The following is an 18,998-nucleotide window of genomic DNA, read 5'->3' as shown; positions in this document are numbered from 1 at the left end:
CCTACATTTCAACAGGATAATGCACGACCGCATGTTGCAGGTCCTGTACGGGCCTTCCTGGATACAGAAAATGGCCAGCACATTCTCCAGATCTCTCACCAATTGAAAACGTCTGGTCAATGGTGGCCGAGCAACTGGCTCGTCACAATATGCCAATCACTAATCTTGATGAACTGTGGTACCGTGTTGAAGCTGCATGGGCAGCTGTATACGCCATCCAAGCTCTGTTTGACTCAATGCCCAGGCGTATCAAGGCCATTATTGCGGCCAGAGGTGGTTGTTCTGGGTACTGATTTCTCAGGATCTAAGCACCCAAATTGCGTGAAAATGTAATCACATGTCAGTTCTAGTATAATATATTTGTCCAATGAATATCCGTTTATCATCTGCATTTCTTCTTGGTGTAGCGATTTTAATGGCCAGTAGTGTATTATCGTTCCACAGGAGTTCTGAAATCTATCACAAATATTTTTCTAAAAAAGATATACAGCTGATGTAAGTAAAAAGTGCAGAATCGAAAACGACTAGGCTCGAGGCTTCAGGTAAAAACAATTAATTCTCGGTTTATTCTGGTGTAAAAGTGAAAGATACTGAACCTTAACAACATTACTGATTTATGGGGGATATTTTGCAGTGCTGAAACTATGTTTTTGTGGTGTTTAATCCATACTTTATGTGCACCTAGGTACAGACGCTTAACGTCGCGATATTGTTTCTTCTTGCACATACAAACTAAGAGTATTCCGGTAGAAGTGAAATAATTTAGAGACTTAAGTTCCAGTTAGTTTCTATATATAACGTATTGAGCACGACAGTGGATAGATATTATTTCTGTGCCCTACGTCTAACGTAAAAGTGTACTAACAAGAACCCACGAAATTACTTTCACTTTTATAGACGAAGTATTAAACTTTCTGATCTTAAAGAGTGTACCACCTTTAAACACTTATAACGTAAACCACCTGCAAAATCATTTTGCGTACGTAACAATAATAATTTCTCCATCCAAAAGAAACTAACTCTCTAGAAAACGTAATATTTTCCAATAAGATACTACAGTCCTTAATGTCACAATAGAAATACAGGGAAAATACTATAAAGATCTTTGGCAGGGACTATGCAAACAAGTAGTATGAACAAGGAGCCCTTCTGTAGATTTGATAAATATAGACAAGTACTGCAAGTTTTGAAAGAGTTTGAAAATAAGAAGTCACCAAATGCAGACCCTATTAACATGGAACTAATATTCATCAATTTTATCTAATATATTTTTCCAAGCTATTCTATTAGTAAACTTTGCCATACCTAAATCACGCAATCAGCATGAAGCCCTTGTGGTATCAATACTTAAAACGAAAAGAAATAGAAATAACTGCCAGAATTACTTACTTAACCTACACCAAAATATTAACAATAATTCTAAATGTTATATCAGATAAGACCCTATTAAGTAACCAACATTTCTTTATAAGAGGAAAATCCTTTATGTACCATATATTTCATGACATAATTACTAGAAAAATATAGGGAATTCAACGGTCTAGCACTTTTCACTAATTATGTTAAAGCTTTCGACAGAGTGGCTAGATACAAGCTATGTGAAATTATAGAAGAGAAGTGAGTCCCTGGTCATCTGTTAAATAATGTTACAAGCTTTTATTGCAAAACAAACACTGAAGCAAAATGTAAATGTGTATAAAAGCAAGCAAATAACTGTAACCAGGGGGTATCGGAGTTTCCCCGATATCATCAGCATTATTTAACTTTTGTAACTGAAATATTCCTTGGGTCTGAAACATAATAAACAGCTACCAAAGATAGACTTTGTAAATGACAAAGTGAATATAGAATCAGGAGACGATTTACAAAAGTCAATATACAAAGAGTACCTAATTTCAAAAACATTTAATTTCGAAATACCTGTATACAGAACTAAGGAACAAGCATTTACCAGGAGACAGTTCCCAAGGGCAAAAATCTTAACAAGAAACAAACCACGGCAAAGGTCACTGTTTTTAAGTGTCTTGGTTTTAGTTTAAGCTTTGACAATTCCAGTGACATTGTCTCCATAACAGAATCATTCTTTAGTTTATGTAACGTAATTAAAAGAACATTAAAGGGCAAAGCCAGATTTGAATCAATGGTAAATTTTTATAGAATCAAAGCAGTTCCTACAATCCCCCGTGGAGCAGTGTGTTGCATTCTGACAGGAAAACAATGAATCCAGCCATCAGAAATGAGGTTTTTATACTCGACTTGAGGGTACACAAGAGCTGATGCCTTTCAAAATGAACATGTATGGCCCAGATTAAGTGTAAACGGTATACCAGAAGAAACCGAAGTGTATCAGATAAAAATGATTAAACTATGTTAAAAGAATGATTAACAGTGTATATCTAAAAATAATGTAAAATTACAGTGTCTTGGCATAACGTAGTAAAAGATTACAGAAAAGATGGAAAGGGAAATTTTGAGACCTCTGAAGACTGAACGCTTAAAAAAACTAATCCCTGATTATGGTGATGACCACATGTCCCACAAATGAGAACTTACATATTTTGTTGTTGAGAATGACATTGTAAATATACCCGCTTAAAATTGTTGTAAATTTCAGACTAAAAGAGTTATGAGTAACCACACAGAGTCTTGAGTTTCCGGACAGTAATGTGTGTTCACATTGGTTGCTCTGCAGTCCATGAAATTCACAACTCTAATTTAATACTAGTAACTTAGGTACAGAAATTACAATTTCTACAGAGGTCACTCAGAACAATGCACAAGGCGAAAGTTTGGGTTATAGATTACGTGGTTAAAATGCTGATGATACCTTAATTTTGGAGAATTCTTTACACTGTTAATGCCCTTCTGCTACCTAATTACATGACTGGATGTCAAAAACAGTTGCCTCTGCATAATTTCCAGTTTAGTTCCAGAGATAATATTTTTAATTTAACCCTACGCTGTGGCTTGAGTCTATCTCAATTAGGATTAAGTTCCAAAAACCAAAGACATATTCTTTCTGTTATCTGTACGTCAGCAGCACTACAGTTTTTATCTCTGGGACTAATAATTACATGCTTATGAAGTGTCTCCATGGATAGTCAGTTTTCTAATAAACAGCAGACACAACCTGGGAGGCAGTAACCTCATGAAAACATTCTTTCAAGCTGGCGCTCTGATTTCAAATATTTTGCAAAGCAACAAAAAGAGATTACCCATAGCAAAGAAATTCGAGAGAGAGAGAGAGAGAGAGAGAGAGAGAGAGAGAGAGAGAGAGAGAGAGAGAATAGAACACAGAAAATGTAATACCTGTTTAGGCGAAGATCCAATATAAAATTTTTTCCATCTACAACAAATCCAACGGTGAGATCATGGATGTGGCCCCCTTCCTGAAAAAAGAAAACCAAGTTGTGTTTATTAAAATTTCTACCATAAGAAATTATATGATACATTTCATACATAATTACTGGAGAAGATTATCAGGATTCCATAAAACTAAGAAAGGAAAACATCTGTTTTTGGGCTGTAGTAATATCTTAATGCACAACAATCAACTTTAGTACCTCTCTCATACGAAACACGAAGGTTACTAGTTTAAAGATTCTCTCTCTTAGCTCAAACATTCTACAGTATTGATACCACTTTCGCTAAACCTGCCTAGAGTGATGAACTGGAGAGGTTTTCATGCTAAAAACTATCATATTGTTTGATTATGGAATCACACACAGTACAGTCAATGATCGAGGAAAAAGCAGCTTGGAAAAAGGTGAATGGTAGGGCCACTGGCAAACTGGACTGTACGGTGAGTTGCATCTACAAGAGGTGCCTCGAATTGTGGTCTAAGAAGCAAAGACGAAAGTAAAAGAAGTTTCAGGAGGGGAATTAAAATTCAGGGTGAAGTGATGAAGAATTACAGGAGCTATTTAATGGAATGAACAGTCTACGGAGCACAGAATACAAATTGAGAGTACATACAAAAAGAGAAAAGTAATAAGAGGTTGCAGAAACGAGATTAGCGATAAACTTAACGTCAAATTTGAGGATCATATAACAGATGAAGTAAAGGGATTCTTCTATCTTGGAAGCATAATAATTAATGATGGACGAAGCAGATTTTTACAAGCAAAGAGGACAATCCTGGTTAAAAGAAGTGTTCTAGTTTCAAATATGGTAATTAAAATGAAGATTCTTCTGAGAATACACATCTGGAGCACAATAGTGTATTGACGTGAATAGTGAATCGTGGGAAAACAGGGAAAGAAGAGAATTTAAGCGTTTGAAACGTCAAGTTACAGAATGGCGCTGAAAATTGAGTGGACTGATAAACACAAGAAATGAGAAGGTTCTCTGCAGGATCGATAAAGAAAGAATATGTGGAAAACACGGTCAAAACAAAGGAGGACAGGACAATGGGAAATGCGTTAAGAAGTCATGGAAAAACTTACATGTTATTAGAGGGAGCTGTAGGGGGCAGATCCAGCAGTGGAAGACACAGATTTTAATACACAAGTTGTCCAAGAAATGCTGCGACAAACTTCTAGGGGTTGTATAGGATGTCTTGAGGAACAAATCAAGGATAGGAACCCATGTCCAAAAACGTCATCCAATGACACTATAGAGCGTCCAAGTTATAGTGCCACTGGGACCCCCCTCGGCAACAAACGCGACGTTGTAGGCAAAAGGTCTTGCAATACTGTTTGTTATTCAGTGATCGCGACTTATTGCCACGAACTCAATGGAGAAGATGGAGTTAGCTGTTGCATATAGAGGCCTTGCCTGCTACGAATACGATGCTCCGTTGCCTTGGTGGACAACGGTTTCGTACACGACTTTCCAGCTTCGGTTTATTTTCCTCCTGTACATCGAAAAACGTTGGAGATTCTGGAGTGTTTCACGATAAAAATGAACTGCATATGGAAACTCGTGTCTGAAACCGTCATTCACTGAGGCAACAGAGCATCACATTCATAGGAGACAAGGCTTTTCTACGCAGCAGCTATCTCCACCTTCTCCACTGATGATGATGGCAGTCAGTCACGATCGCTGAACAACAAATAACATTGTGACACGTTCCGCCTTCGGTCCAGCGTACAAAGTCATATTTTTTGCTGAAGGGGTAGACTGGAGGCGGGCGTCGGCACATTTATCTTTGACGCTCTGTAGCATCACTGAATGAAATTTCCGGACACTCGTTCCTATCCTCGATTTGTTCCTCAGGACACCCTCTACTATGTTGCAACATTTCTGGGACATCTTGTATCTCCAGCAAATAACTGAGGACTTTGGGCTAAGTGCTTACTCCGAGATGAAGAGGTAAAAAGAAACCCTCGTTAGTAGAGTTTAAGGGGACGCTATCAAAGGGCAGGATTAGTCCTTGTACATCAAGCAACATACCAGATGTCAGTAAGATTTAGTTTTCAGAATGTGCACAAAAGAGTTTGTTTGTATCTTCATTCCAGCTTGAAATCACTGATGATCACTATTTATCTCACTCATTCCAACTGTGAGTTTTACACATGAGAAAGTGACTCAAAAGGAGAAAGTTTCATGTGATCGACTCTAAGATAGCTAAAAGATTAATTCTTTACTGACACTGCACACAGAGTCACAATGATTTTCTTTATGGACGCTACTCTGTTGCATTACAACACTGTTCCACCATAAAAGATGGCAACAACTGGGGAGAAATAAAACATTTTAATCTTTCTACTTTTACCAAGTGAGGACTAGGGAGCCGAGATATCAATAAAAAGTCAAGTCCCAAACTGATCTAGCAATCGCATTCAGTTCTGTAATAATAAGATCAGGCTACACATTCTTTCACCTGAGATACAAACCAGTAATAAACCACTGGAGACATCACAGCTGTAAATTTATTTTCAGAACCTGATAGGATTTTTCCATTCAGCTTAATGCCTGTACGGTGCGACATCTCTACCTAACACAATAGTCGTTATAAACTACTGCAAGACACCATCTAACTGCCACATATCATATGCTGTGGAGTAACAGTTAAGGAATAACATCACTGCAGAATTTTCAAAAAAAAATCGTTTTTTATTGGCTTCAAGAAGCTTTAAACCTTCTAGAACACGAGGCAAAAAGTCTAATCCCTGAAAAAAAATTGGTTCTATAGAATTCCTAACTCCTAATCTAGCGAGTCAGATGACCCAAAACGGCTTACCTACGCCAACTCGATATCCCCCGTGTCTTGGTGTAGTTAGAAGCATTTCAAAACAATAATACGTCAGTAGGTGTACGAAAAAGATATTTATTTCGCTTCGAATCTCGATTTTTGTGTGCAGTATTGACTTTTGATAGTTTATTTGTGAGCTTAGAGTTACAGTCGTCTTCAAGTAAGAAGGAGTGGTAAGAAAGTGTACTCAGGCAAAAAAGATGCGAGAGCTTCGTATCCAATGCGGCGTCGAAGCTGTAGGGTATGTCATCAAATCGTCCAAAGAAAAGATGAGAGCCTGACTGCAGTTCGAAAGGAGTTAGTGCCTCTGCCAAGAAATTGAAAGACAGTGAACAGGATTTTTATGTGAATTACCGACTGAGCTATAGGATTATAAATTTTCTTCCATTTTCTCAACACGTCCAATGCAGACATCACGTTGCAAGAACGAAACTCTCGAGGTACAGGCTTCACATTAATTATACTTATCCAAACAGCGCAGAGGTTGTTACACAAAGTAGTAAGTCTACACGGGACACACAGGAAATCAGCCGTCGAATCGTCCATCCAGTGTGCCTTCTTGGAACAGAGCTAAACGGAATAGTTTTGTACGATCATGGAACTGCCATGGCAGATATTTCAATCTAGATGATAAACTAATGGATATGATTTCGATCTCAACGGCACCAGTACGATAGACGAGTCCTGGGATAGCAGGTTAATGGTAAACGTTTCCTAAAAGTAGAATTTTTTCAGTTGTTCATTTCTACAACACATTTCAAAACTTCAAACGCGTTTTTCTCGGAATATGATTCTACAAAACGGGACGCAGCGTAACTCCAACAACTTTCAATCTTTTTATTTGAAAATTTAATCACGGCTTTGAAATAACATACATACGGGATCTTCGATTAATTTAAACAATATTTATTAACAAATGACTTTTTTGGTGAAAATTGAACGATTTTATTCAAAAACTCACCAATTACACAAAAATCAATATTTCTAAAATCGCCTATGTGGTTCACTAGCTACGTTCATTTAGATTACACAGTTTTTTTTCTCTCTCTCTCTTTTTTCCCAGATTCAAATTAGCGCCAGCCATAGTGTGTGCCGTGTCCCAGAGCGTCTTAAATTCAACAAACCTCAGGAGAACTGCTGCAGTGTCACTATTGTGTAACATTTTCTGACAAAAATTGTTTCTAATATACTTTAACATATGCTCAAGAAGGACCACAAGTATAGTTTCTCTATCATCTTTCCTTCCGCCCAAAAGAAATTGTCATGCGTACTTTTCTTTGTTTTTTAGGACGTTACAGTGGTGTTACCCCTTAAAATTTCATCACACAAGATGTCCAGAAATAAACTGAAGAAAACCGAAGACTTATACATCGGAAACCGTGTTGAGTTCACATGTCTGAAACGAACTCAAAAATTATTTCAGATGGTGAAACTGACGCAGTGCACACTTACTCATGCTCGATTAATAAGGAATATAGCTGCTTACCCGAGGTGTGGTGTCCAGAGACAACGTAGTGACTTGTTCGCATGGCGTAACGCCCAATGCGCTATGTTGCTAGTCAGTGAAGTGAGCCAGGTGTGGATCGAACACGGATAGCAGATTAACGGCCGTGGTTGGCGTACCGGCCAGCCTGGGTGTGGTTTTTAGGCGGTTTTCCACGCTCGTTTAAGCAAATGTTGGGTTGGTTCCTAATTTCCATCTCAGAAAATACGACACACAAACAGAAAGCAGTTTATGCAATTCACAGGCGGGTGGCGCACAAGATTTCCCCCCCCCCCTCCCCCCCTTAGATAACGTACGGCTGTGGCAACAAGTAGGGCATCCGGCCGCACCAAAGTTAAAATAAATTTGCCAAAACTTCAGCACTGCGGAGTCTATCCTAGACGACGTAAACGCTAACGAAAACAATAAGAAGAAACTGCATAGGCAGTATGTTTTTTTTTTTTTCTTTGAAGAGAGAATACATATTTTAGCTGCCTAAATGAAAGTGATGGTGTGTATTGTATCTACGACACTTTCTGAGCGATGCGATCCCGATTTGAAAAACCACTTGCTCCGGGACGAAAAATTTCCGCGACAGAAGGCGTAGAATCCCACGAGCTCAAACTATGAATAACTATGTGAAGATGTGGACGTCTTATTAAAGATCACTGAAGTTCCAAGAATATCATCAATAAACAAATTTGAAATCACAAGATAAAAGAAATGAAATGAAATGATCGTATGCCATTAACGGCCGGAGTCCCCCACCTGGTTAACTTCGTCCGCGGAGTTGCAAGTCTTTTCAGTTGACGCCACATTAGGCGACTTGCTTGTCGATGATGATGAAATTATGATGAGGTCAACATAACACCAAAGTCCCCGAGCGGAGAAAAATCTCCGACCCGGCCGGGAATCGAACCCGGGCCGGCTGCAGTCAGATGCGCTGACCACTCGGCTAAGGGGACAAAGACAGAAGAGCGCATGATATAAATGGACAGAATAGAGAAAGAAACAATACAGCGAAAACATGGAGAGAATCTGGGAGGAGAGGAAAAACACATCTTCATAAGGCCATTCCATTCTCACGCTCTTCTTTAACAGTGAATGGTCGTAAATGATGATATTGAAAATGAAAGGAGCGTATGGTTTTTCGGCTGAGAAGTCCCGTCTGGAGTTGTTCGGCCGCCTAGTGCAAGTGTATTTGACGCCACTCCTGCGACTTGCCCATCGATGAAGATGACGTGAAATTTTTAGGACAACACAAACAGCCAGTCCCCGAGCGAAGAAATCTTCGGATCTGCTGGGAATCGAATGCGCGGTCCCGCGATGTGGAGTCGCCGACGCTAACCACTACACCCACAGTTGTGGGTAAATAACAAACCCTGCACGTGAATGATCCACAAACGCGACAAAAATACATTCTGAAATGACAAATGGAAACAAGAGGATTTATTGTCCAAGCCAAGGTCACATCAACACGGAAAGAATAAATATGCTAAAACAAGCCTGGAGGCAGTAATCTCTGCGTGGATAGTACCAAAACCCCTTGGAGAACTTAAACACTGACGGAGATCAGACTCACCCACGGCGTAGAAGACGAACAGTGAGAGCAGTCACAAGCTGTAAAAGTAGCTGCGCAAGATCAGGCTTTGAAGACGAAAATAATAGAAACCACTTAAGATGATAGATATCGATGTCGGGTGCACTCTAAAAACACGGACGAGACAATATCACTTTGTTCTACCTTTATGAAGAACGAATATGTCAAGAAGCACAGTACGCTGCATTCATACCTTCGCTGCCAAATATGCAGAGTTTTAAGAGTAACAGATGTCTCCAACAAACGGCAGGACCACGCACCTAAAGCCGTCACAACAGCTGGATATAACATTATCCTGTATGGTAAAAAAATGTGTCCCGACCGAACAGTTGCAGCTAACAAGTCTAACATCGTTGCACGTCAGCCAAGTAAAAGATCCTGCCACTTAATCGACATAGCAATTTCGTGCTGGGAACATCAACGACAACGCGGCTCGGAAGAAACTGGTGTAGGAGGAGCTGACAAAGAGTCAGTCGAATCAGTGGTAGCCGGGGGTCAACGGCAAACAATCTGACGAATGCCCTGTCTATAATATAATGATACATTAAAGATAGGATAAAAGGCAAGCCAGAACCGCCCCTATCCTGCGTTAAATACTGTAATATCATTCTGAATCACCAGGCATAGCTCTGAGGGTGTTGGAAGTACCCTGCGGTAGACCTGAACGTGTCCAGCAATTGAACGTGTCCAGCAATTGAACGTGTCCAGCAATGATGCAATCTCTGTCGTGAAAAACAAAGATAATAATATAGCAAATTCCTGATTATCCGGGTGCGGCGATATTTGAAGAAAAAAAAAGAATAAGCCTCAAGTATCTATACATATTACAATTTAAACTCCCCAACCGCGATTTCTGTCTGTCTGTTCGGGTTAAGCTCAGGAACTTCTGTAGGGATTTTGATACGGTTTCCACTAATAGATAGACTGATTCACGACGGAGGTTTGCACGTATCACAAACAAGTTTTCCGTCCGAAGATAGTGTCTCTGATCTAAACGGACAACGGTGAGGAGTGCGATTTGCTGTCCGTTTGCTCCGCCATATCCGCATCCAGTGACGCCTCTGGGCTGAGGATGACATGGCGGTCGGTCGGCCCCAATGGACCTTCAAGGCCTGTTCGGACGGAGTTAAATAGTTAGAGATACTTTGTGCCATCTGTGCGAAGCCCGAGTGGGTCGCTAGTTCCGTTACAATTAGAGCGAATATTTTCGTTTGGCATACACAGTAGGCGTAAGATTTAGTGTTTTAGAGGGAAGACACTGCGGACTCCAATCCCTCCGTCATTAATCCCAGAAATATTTTTCCATTGTTTCCCATTTATTTCCAGGTAAATGCGCGGATTATACCCTTGCAACATACCTGTGAGTTAAGACACAGTTTCTGAAAATCCCTTATCATAGTCTCTGCAGTCGACAGTATTTGTAAGACTTGTACAACGCGAAGATAACAATAGATCGCTAGTGGGGGAAAATGCAACCTTCCGCTGAAAGTGGATTTGAAGGATGTAGAACTGTGCACTTTACAAAACGAGAAACGTAATATCCTTATACTATAACATCAATGAGTCACTGTTGGAATGGGCCAACTTATACAAATACATGGTTGAAACACTTCGAAGGGATATGAAATGGAATAATCACATAGACTTATCCGTGGGTAAAGTAGGTGGTAGACTTCGGTTTATTGGCAGAACACTGACGAAGTGCAATCGGTCTACAAAGGAGATTGCTTACAAATCACTCGTGCGATCCATTCTAAAATATTGCTCAAGTGTGTGGAACCCGTACCAAATTGAACTAACAGGGGACGTTGAATATCTACAGAGAAGGGCAGCATGAATGGTCACAGGTTTGTTTGATGCGCTGGAGAGTGTCACAGAAATACTGAAGGAACTGAACTAGAAGACTCTTGAAGATGGACGTAAACTATCCCGAGAAAGTCTATTAACAAAGTTTCATGAACCGACTTTAAATGACGACTAAGAATGTACTATAGTCCCATATATATCTCTCACATAGGCATCGTGAGGAAAAGATTAGAGTACCTAGTGCGCGCACAGAGGCATTCAAACAATTATTCTTCCCGCCCTCAATAAGTGAAAGTAACGGGAAGAAACCCTAATAACTGGTACAATGGGACGTACCCTCTGCATGGGCCCCTCGTTGGTTTGCAGAGTATAGATGTAGTAGAGACGTGGGAGTCCTGAGTTTCCGGTATATGAGAACCTTAATCAGGAAAAAAGTGAATAAAAAAATCGACGATTATGTCCCGAAAGGCAACTAAAAACAAGTGATACGAAATAAACAATAAATAGTATGTTGGCGTAATTTTGTGCTAATCCAGTTCGCATTAATCCAGTTAATAGGGAGCATGCTGTAGCAATGATGTATCCAATGAGAAATTAGACTCGTGGCAATAAGCCGGTGGGACACGGGCCATTGTGAGAAGGTCGCCCTCAGATATTCTACAGAAGCAGCATCGGCAAGGACGAACATGCAGCCAACATTCCTCGCGTGGAGGCAACGGCCCGGCATTTCCTGCCGGCAGCAGCCAGCCAACCAGCGATGGGTAGTTTCTGGTGCTGCTGCTGCGGTAAAGTCGCGACAAACTGACCACATGACAAAATATCGTTCTAACCAGCGCTTTTTAAATCAAGTGTTCATCTGTATCATGCAGTCGACCGTGTTGGGTGCTTATCACTGCAAACGGAACGTTACGATTGGAGATGGATAAAGCAGGGAATCGACCGTCGGCTTTTTCACGGATCCACACTGACGTCCACTTAAAGTTATTTTGAAAAAGAATGGAAAACCTTATTTATGATGCCCCGACGGATATTTGAACCCCTCTCTTAGACTACACTAGCCCTCTCCGCACTCTTTCACTACACGACCCCAAACTCTATACAGAGGGAACATTAATAAAACCGACAAACTCCAAGGACAGACTCTTGACAGGAAATGGGGGGGAGGGGGGAGGGGGGGAAGGTCCTATGAACATGTGTCCGGAAATACATTGTTGGCACTAGAGATGGCGCTGACGAATGGAAGTTCCTCTGACCACATGTCGTGTGTTCCTTGTGTGTTGCAGGCTATGTGATTGCCTCAGTGTTTACTCACATGTCGTGTGTTCCTTGTGTGTTGCAGGCTATGTGATTGCATCAGTGTTCAGTAAACACTAGAATGGTCCGATATTCATATGGGGAACAAGCCGAGCTCGAGTTTGTGTACTGCCAAGCAGATGGAAACTGTTGAGAGGCAGCACGGCTATACAAAAACAAATACCCTCACAGACATCAACCACATCACACAACGTTTCAAGCCTTTTTAGGGCGTTTGTGTGTTCGTAGGTCCTTTCAGACAAACTAACGTGCAGGGAGGCGGCGGACTGTACGTACACAAAGATCTTGAGGACGAGGTTCTACAGGATATTGAGATGAACCCTACTTCATGCTCCATGCAAGTGGCCCGCCAACAAGGTGTAAGCCAACGTACTATTGTATGTATCCTGCATGACAATCCTAACTATCTTCATCGCGTGCAACGAGAGCAAGGATTATCAGCAGCAGATTTCCCTCTATCGATGGTTTTTGCACTAGGCCATCAGAATTATGGGATTTCTATGATCATCCTCTTTACCGCCGAAGGAACCTTCACCAGAACTGACATCATCAATCTGCATAATCGTCATCTGTGGGCAGGTTTTTGCACCAGACCATCACAATTATGGGATTTCTAACATCAGTCCTCTTTATCACCAAAGGAAGCTTTACCAGAACTGGCATCATCAATCTGCATAATCGACATCTGTGAGCTACACACAATCCTCAGTAAATGGTTGACGCGTCTCTCAGCATCGGTTCAGCATCAACGTGTGGGCAGGCATTCTTGGCGACTATATACTTGGACCGTTTATCATTCCACAACGCCTCGATGGAGGCACGTTCCTGGACTTCCTGCGGAATACTCTGCCAGTACTGCTTGAGAACTTGCCTTTGGCAATATGACAGGTTATGTGGTTTCTACATGACAGAGCACCACCCCACTTCCGCATCACAGTTCGCCGACACCTCAACAACATCTTCCCCAGATGTTAGATAGTACCTCTGGTGGCATCTCAGAAGCGTTGTGTATACTGAATCAGTTCCTGATGTGCAGACCCTTGAACAGCGTGTTCAACACCTGTGACACTGTTTGGAGAGATGTCGGAACGTGCAGAAGAGTGCGGCAACCCATGATGTGACGTGTGAACGCGTGCACAGCATCCCATGGAGGCCACTTTGAGCATCTGTTGTGACGTGGATGCGATGTAGCTCTCTACTGTTTTCAGGGACGATGTGTTGTCGTCGCACGCACACCGCCCATTTCCGGACACATGTTCACGGGCCCTTTTTTCATTCTAGTCAGGAAACCGTCCCCGCAGATTGTCGGTTTCATTAACGTTCACCCTGTATTTCCATTTATTCTCCGCACGCCACTTTATGGTGGGTGGTGTAGAATACTCTGTCTGCCAGTCACAGACCCTCCACCTCTTCCTGTCGCAGTCGCGAATGGTCCGATTCTTAGTAAGCCTCCGTCAGAGCTCGAATCTCTCCAGTTTTACCGTCGTGGATTTTTCACGAGGTCTACGTAGGACGAAGCAATATATTGCACGACTCTTCTAGAAACGGATGCTCTCAGAAATTCTGAAGTTGGCTAAGCGTCTCCGTGATGCATTCGTACGTATTAAATGAACCTAAACGTAGGAATTAAATGCGGGGAGGGGGTAGGTTATTTGCAAGTTGCACAGAAATCGGACCGCAGTTGTAAGAGTCTAATGACATAAAAGCAAAGGGAAGCACTGGCTGAGAAGGGGGTGAAGCAGGGCTGTAACCTATTTTCGGTGTTATTCAAACTTTATGCTGAACAAGCAGTAAAGGAAACCGAGGAGAAATTTGAAGAAGGAACTGAAGTTCAAGAAAAAGAAAAAAAAACTGCGAGGTGTGCCGATGATAGTGTAACTCTGTGAGAAACAGCAAAGAACTTGGAAGTGGAGCCGAGTAGGATAAATAGTATCTTGAAAGGAAGTTATAAGAAATGCAAAACGCAGATAATGGAATGTAGTCGAATTAAATCACTTGATCCTGTTGGAATGAAATCAGTAAAGGAATCACTAAAAGTGACAGATGAGTTTTGTTATTTCAGCAGAAAAATAACTTGAGTACGGACGAAGCAGAGAAAACATACATGCAGTCTTGCAGTAACAAGAAACGGATTTCTGAAATAGGACGAATTTGTTAAAACCTAACATAAGTTTAAGTGTCTTTCTCAAGGTATTTGTCTGGAGCGTAGGCTTGTACGTAGTTGAAACATGGGTGACATAGTCCAGTCAATGACGGAAAATTAGGGGGAAAATTCGTAGATAACGAGGATGGAGGACAATATAGACCACGCAGCCTTCTCTCCAAAGCAGACCACAAAGGTTCAATAATAATGGGATTTGATGATTGTCGTAGCGAGAGGGCATCTACATCTACATTTATACTCCGCAAGCCACCCAAGGGTGTGTGGCGGAGGGCACTTTACGTGCCACTGTCATTACCTCCCTTTCTTGTTCCAGTCGCGTTTGGTTCGCGGGAAGAACGAATGCCGGAAAGCCTCCGTGCGCGCTCGAATCTCTCTAATTTTACATTCGTGATATCCTCGGGAGGTATAAGTAGGGGGAAGCAATATATTCGATACCTCATCCAGAACGCACCCTCTCGAAGCCTGGCGAGCAAGCTACACAGCGATGCAGAGCGCCTCTCTTGCAGAGTCTGCCACTTGAGTTTGTTAAACATCTCCGTAACGCTATCACGGTTACCAAATAACCCTCTGACGAAATGCGCCGCTCTTCTTTGGATCTTCTCTATCTCCTCCGTCAACCCGATCTGGTACTGGTCCCACACTGATGAGCAACACTCAAGTATAGGTCGAACGAGTGTTTTTGTAAGCCACCTCTTCTGCTGATGGACTACATTTTCTAAGGACTCTCCCAATGAATCTCAACCTGGTACCCGCCTTACCAATAATTAATTTGATATGATCATTCCACTTCAAATCGTTCCGCACGCATACTCACAGATATATTACAGAAGTAACTGCTACCAGTGTTTGTTCCGCTATCATATAATCATACAATAAAGAATCCTTCTTTCTATGTATTCGCAATACATTACATTTGTCTATGTTAAAGGTCAGTTGCCACTCCCTGCACCAAGTGCCTATCCGCTGCAGATCTTCCTGCATTTCGCTACAATTTTCTAATGCTGCAACTTCTCTGTATACTACAGCATCATCCGCGAAAAGCCGCATGGAACTTCCGACACTATCTACTAAGTCATTTATATATATTGTGAAAAGCAATGGTCCAATAACACTCCCCTGTGGCACGCCAGAGGTTACTTTAACGTCTGTAGACGTCTCTCCATTGATAACAACATGCTGTGTTCTGTTTGCCAAAAACTCTTCAATCCAGCCACACGGCTGGTCTGATATTCCGTAGGCTCTTACTTTATCAGGCGACAGTGCGGAACTGTATAGAACGCCTTCCGGAAGTCAAGAAAAATAGCATCTACCTGGGAGCCTGTATCTAATATTTTCTGGGTCTCATGAACAAATAAAGCGAGTTGGGTCTCACAAGATCGCTGTTTCCGGAATCCATGTTGATTCCTACAGAGTAGATTCTGGGTTTCCAAAAACGACATGATACTCGAGCAAAAAACATGCTCTAAAATTCTACAACAGATCGACGTCAGAGATATAGGTCTATAGTTCTGCGCATCTGCTCGACGACCCTTCTTGAAGACTGGGACTATCTGTGCTCTTTTCCAATCATTTGGAACCCTCCGTTCCTCTAGAGACTTGCGGTACATGGCTGTTAGAAGGGGGGCAAGTTCTTTCGCGTACTCTGTGTAGAATCGAATTGGTATCCCGTCAGGTCCAGTGGACTTTCCTCTATTGAGTGATTCCAGTTGCTTTTCTATTCCTTGGACACTTATTTCGATGTCAGCCATTTTTTCGTTTGTGCGAGGATTTAGAGAAGGAACTGCAGTGCGGTCTTCCTCTGTGAAACAGCTTTGGAAGAAGGTGTTTAGTATTTCAGCTTTACACGTGTCATCCTCTGTTTCAATGCCATCATCATCCCGTAGTGTCTGGATATGCTGTTTCGAGCCACTTACTGATTTAACGTAAGACCAGAACTTCCTAGGATTTTCTGTCAGGTCGGTACATAGAATTTTACTTTCGAATTCACTGAACGCTTCACACATAGCCCTCCTTACGCTAACTTTGACATCGTTTAGCTTCTGTTTGTCTGAGAGGTTTTGGCTGCGTTTAAACTTGGAGTGGAGCTCTCTTTGCTTTCGCAGTAGTTTCCTAACTTTGTTGTTGTACCACGGTGGGTTTTTCCCGTCCCTCACAGTTTTACTCGGCACGTAACTGTCTAAAACGCATTTTACGATTGCCTTGAACTTTTTCCATAAACACTCAACATTGTCAGTGTCGGAACAGTAATTTTCGTTTTGATCTGTTAGGTAGTCTGAAATCTGCCTTCTATTACTCTTGCTAAACAGATAAACCTTCCTCCCTTTTTTTATATTCCTATTAACTTCCATATTCAGAGATGCTGCAACGGCCTTATGATCACTGATTCCCTGTTCTGTACATACAGAGTCGAAAAGTTCGGGTCTGTTTGTTATCAGTAGGTCCAAGATGTTATCTCCACGAGTCGGTTCTCTGTTTAATTGCTCGAGGTAATTTTCGGATAGTGCACTCAGTATAATGTCACTCGATGCTCTGTCCCTACCACCCGTCCTATACATCTGAGTGTCCCAGTCTATATCTGGTAAATTGAAATCTCCACCTAAGACTATAACATGCTGAGAAAATTTATGTGAAATGTATTCTAAATTTTCTCTCAGTTGTTCTGCCACTAATGCTGCTGAGTCGGGAGGTCGGTAAAAGGAGCCAATTATTAACCTAGCTCGGTTGATGAGTGTAACCTCCACCCATAATAATTCACAGGAACTATCCACTTCTACTTCACTACAGGATAAACTACTACTAACAGCGACAAACACGCCACCACCGGTTGCATGCAATCTATGCTTTCTAAACACCGTCTGTGCCTTCGTAAAAATTTCGGCAGAATTTATCTCTGGCTTCAGCCAGCTTTCTGTACCTATAACGATTTGAACTTTGGTGCTTTCTATCAGCGCTTGAGGTTCCGGTACTTTACCAATGCAGCTTCGACAGTTTACAATTACAATACCGATTGCTGCTTGGTCCCCGCATGTCCTGACTTTGCCTCGCACCCTTTGAGGCTGTTGCCCTTTCTGTACTTGCCCGAGGCCATCTAACCTAAAAAACCGCCCAGTCCACGCCACACAACCCCTGCTACCCGTGTAGCCGCTTGCTGCGTGTAGTGGACTCCTGACCTATCCAGCGGAACCCGAAACTCCACCACCCTATGGCGCAAGTCGAGGAATCTGCAGCCCACACGGTCGTAGAACCGTCTCAGTCTCTGATTCAGACCCTCCACTCGGCTCTGTACCAAAAGTCCGCAGTCAGTCCTGTCGACGATGCTGCAGATGGTGAGCTCTGCTTTCATCCCGCTAGCGAGACTGGCAGTCTTCACCAAATCAGATAGCCGCCGGAAGCCAGAGAGGATTTCCTCCGATCCATAGCGACACAAATCATTGGTGCCGACATGAGCGACCCCTTCAGATGGGTGCACCCTGCGGCAGTTCATAATAGCGCTGGACGATGCGAGCTGCGTGGACGGAGGTCCTGCCATCTTGGAAAACAGCATCACCACAGGGGAGCAAACAGTATGCCCTGAGACGAACCTGGTCAGCCAAAATGGTCACAATCTTTGGCAGTAATGCGACCTTCCAGAGTAACCATGGAGCCCGTGGAATACAAGACATGACTGACCAAATCACCACTGAACCAACGCCACCTTCCACTCAAGACGTAAATTCGGTCTTAGTGCATTTTTATGGCTTCGAGTTTTTATTTTCATTTTACTTTATTTTTTAGCTCGCCCTGCCATTCGTTGCTTATGGAGCTCCCTTCGTATTGTTTTGGCGCCGACTGGGTTCGGGAGTGCGACATTCAGTTCTGCTGTGACCTTTGTTGCTGTTGTCCTTTTACTTTTCGCCACTATCCTCTTCAATGACCGTCTATCATGATCATACAACACACACTTCTGTCTTCGTTGTGACTTAGCGGATGATGTTTTCCGCTTTCCTTGTATGAGGTATAAATTTTCGATTGATACCTCTTGAAACATCATACATTACAGCTACCTTGTTTACGGAAGCATTCACCGTGCGAGCACCAACAGTTTGCCCTCGTTCGAATTCAGCTAGCTACGACATAATGCACTCACACGTACGCAGAACACTGTTGTGACCACGGGTGACTCCTGAAACGTACGGAGGACATTTCACAGGTGCAGTTCGTGGTCAAATACAATGGCGCATCTTGCAGGCTTGGCAAGCGTCTGCATTGATGTTTATGCATTTATGTGTTTGCATATTTTTGTCGAAGCCCTGTAAGCTGCAACAGTTACTCAGATATGAAGAGGTTTTCACAAGATACGCTGGCGTGGAAACCTGAATCTCAACTTCTTGGAACTGCAAACCACCACCACAACAAAAACAAAAACAACAAATGGTTCAAATGGCTCTGAGCACTC

General features: G+C 42.1%; 1 protein-coding gene across 1 annotated transcript in view; it reads right to left on the bottom strand.

Moving 5' to 3' along the window:
* Nucleotides 1-18,998, bottom strand: part of LOC124788853 (mucin-4) — a 258,570-nt gene that overhangs the window by 70,322 nt on the left and 169,250 nt on the right. Inside the window, exon 4 of the mRNA XM_047256137.1 lies at nucleotides 3,310-3,389. Coding sequence (XP_047112093.1) covers nucleotides 3,310-3,389 — 80 coding nt within the window. The remainder of the gene's footprint in view (nucleotides 1-3,309; nucleotides 3,390-18,998) is intronic.

This window comes from Schistocerca piceifrons, chromosome 3 (assembly GCF_021461385.2).
Source record: "Schistocerca piceifrons isolate TAMUIC-IGC-003096 chromosome 3, iqSchPice1.1, whole genome shotgun sequence".
Classification (NCBI taxonomy): domain Eukaryota; kingdom Metazoa; phylum Arthropoda; class Insecta; order Orthoptera; family Acrididae; genus Schistocerca; species Schistocerca piceifrons.
This window is presented reverse-complemented; position numbering and strand designations above follow the sequence as displayed.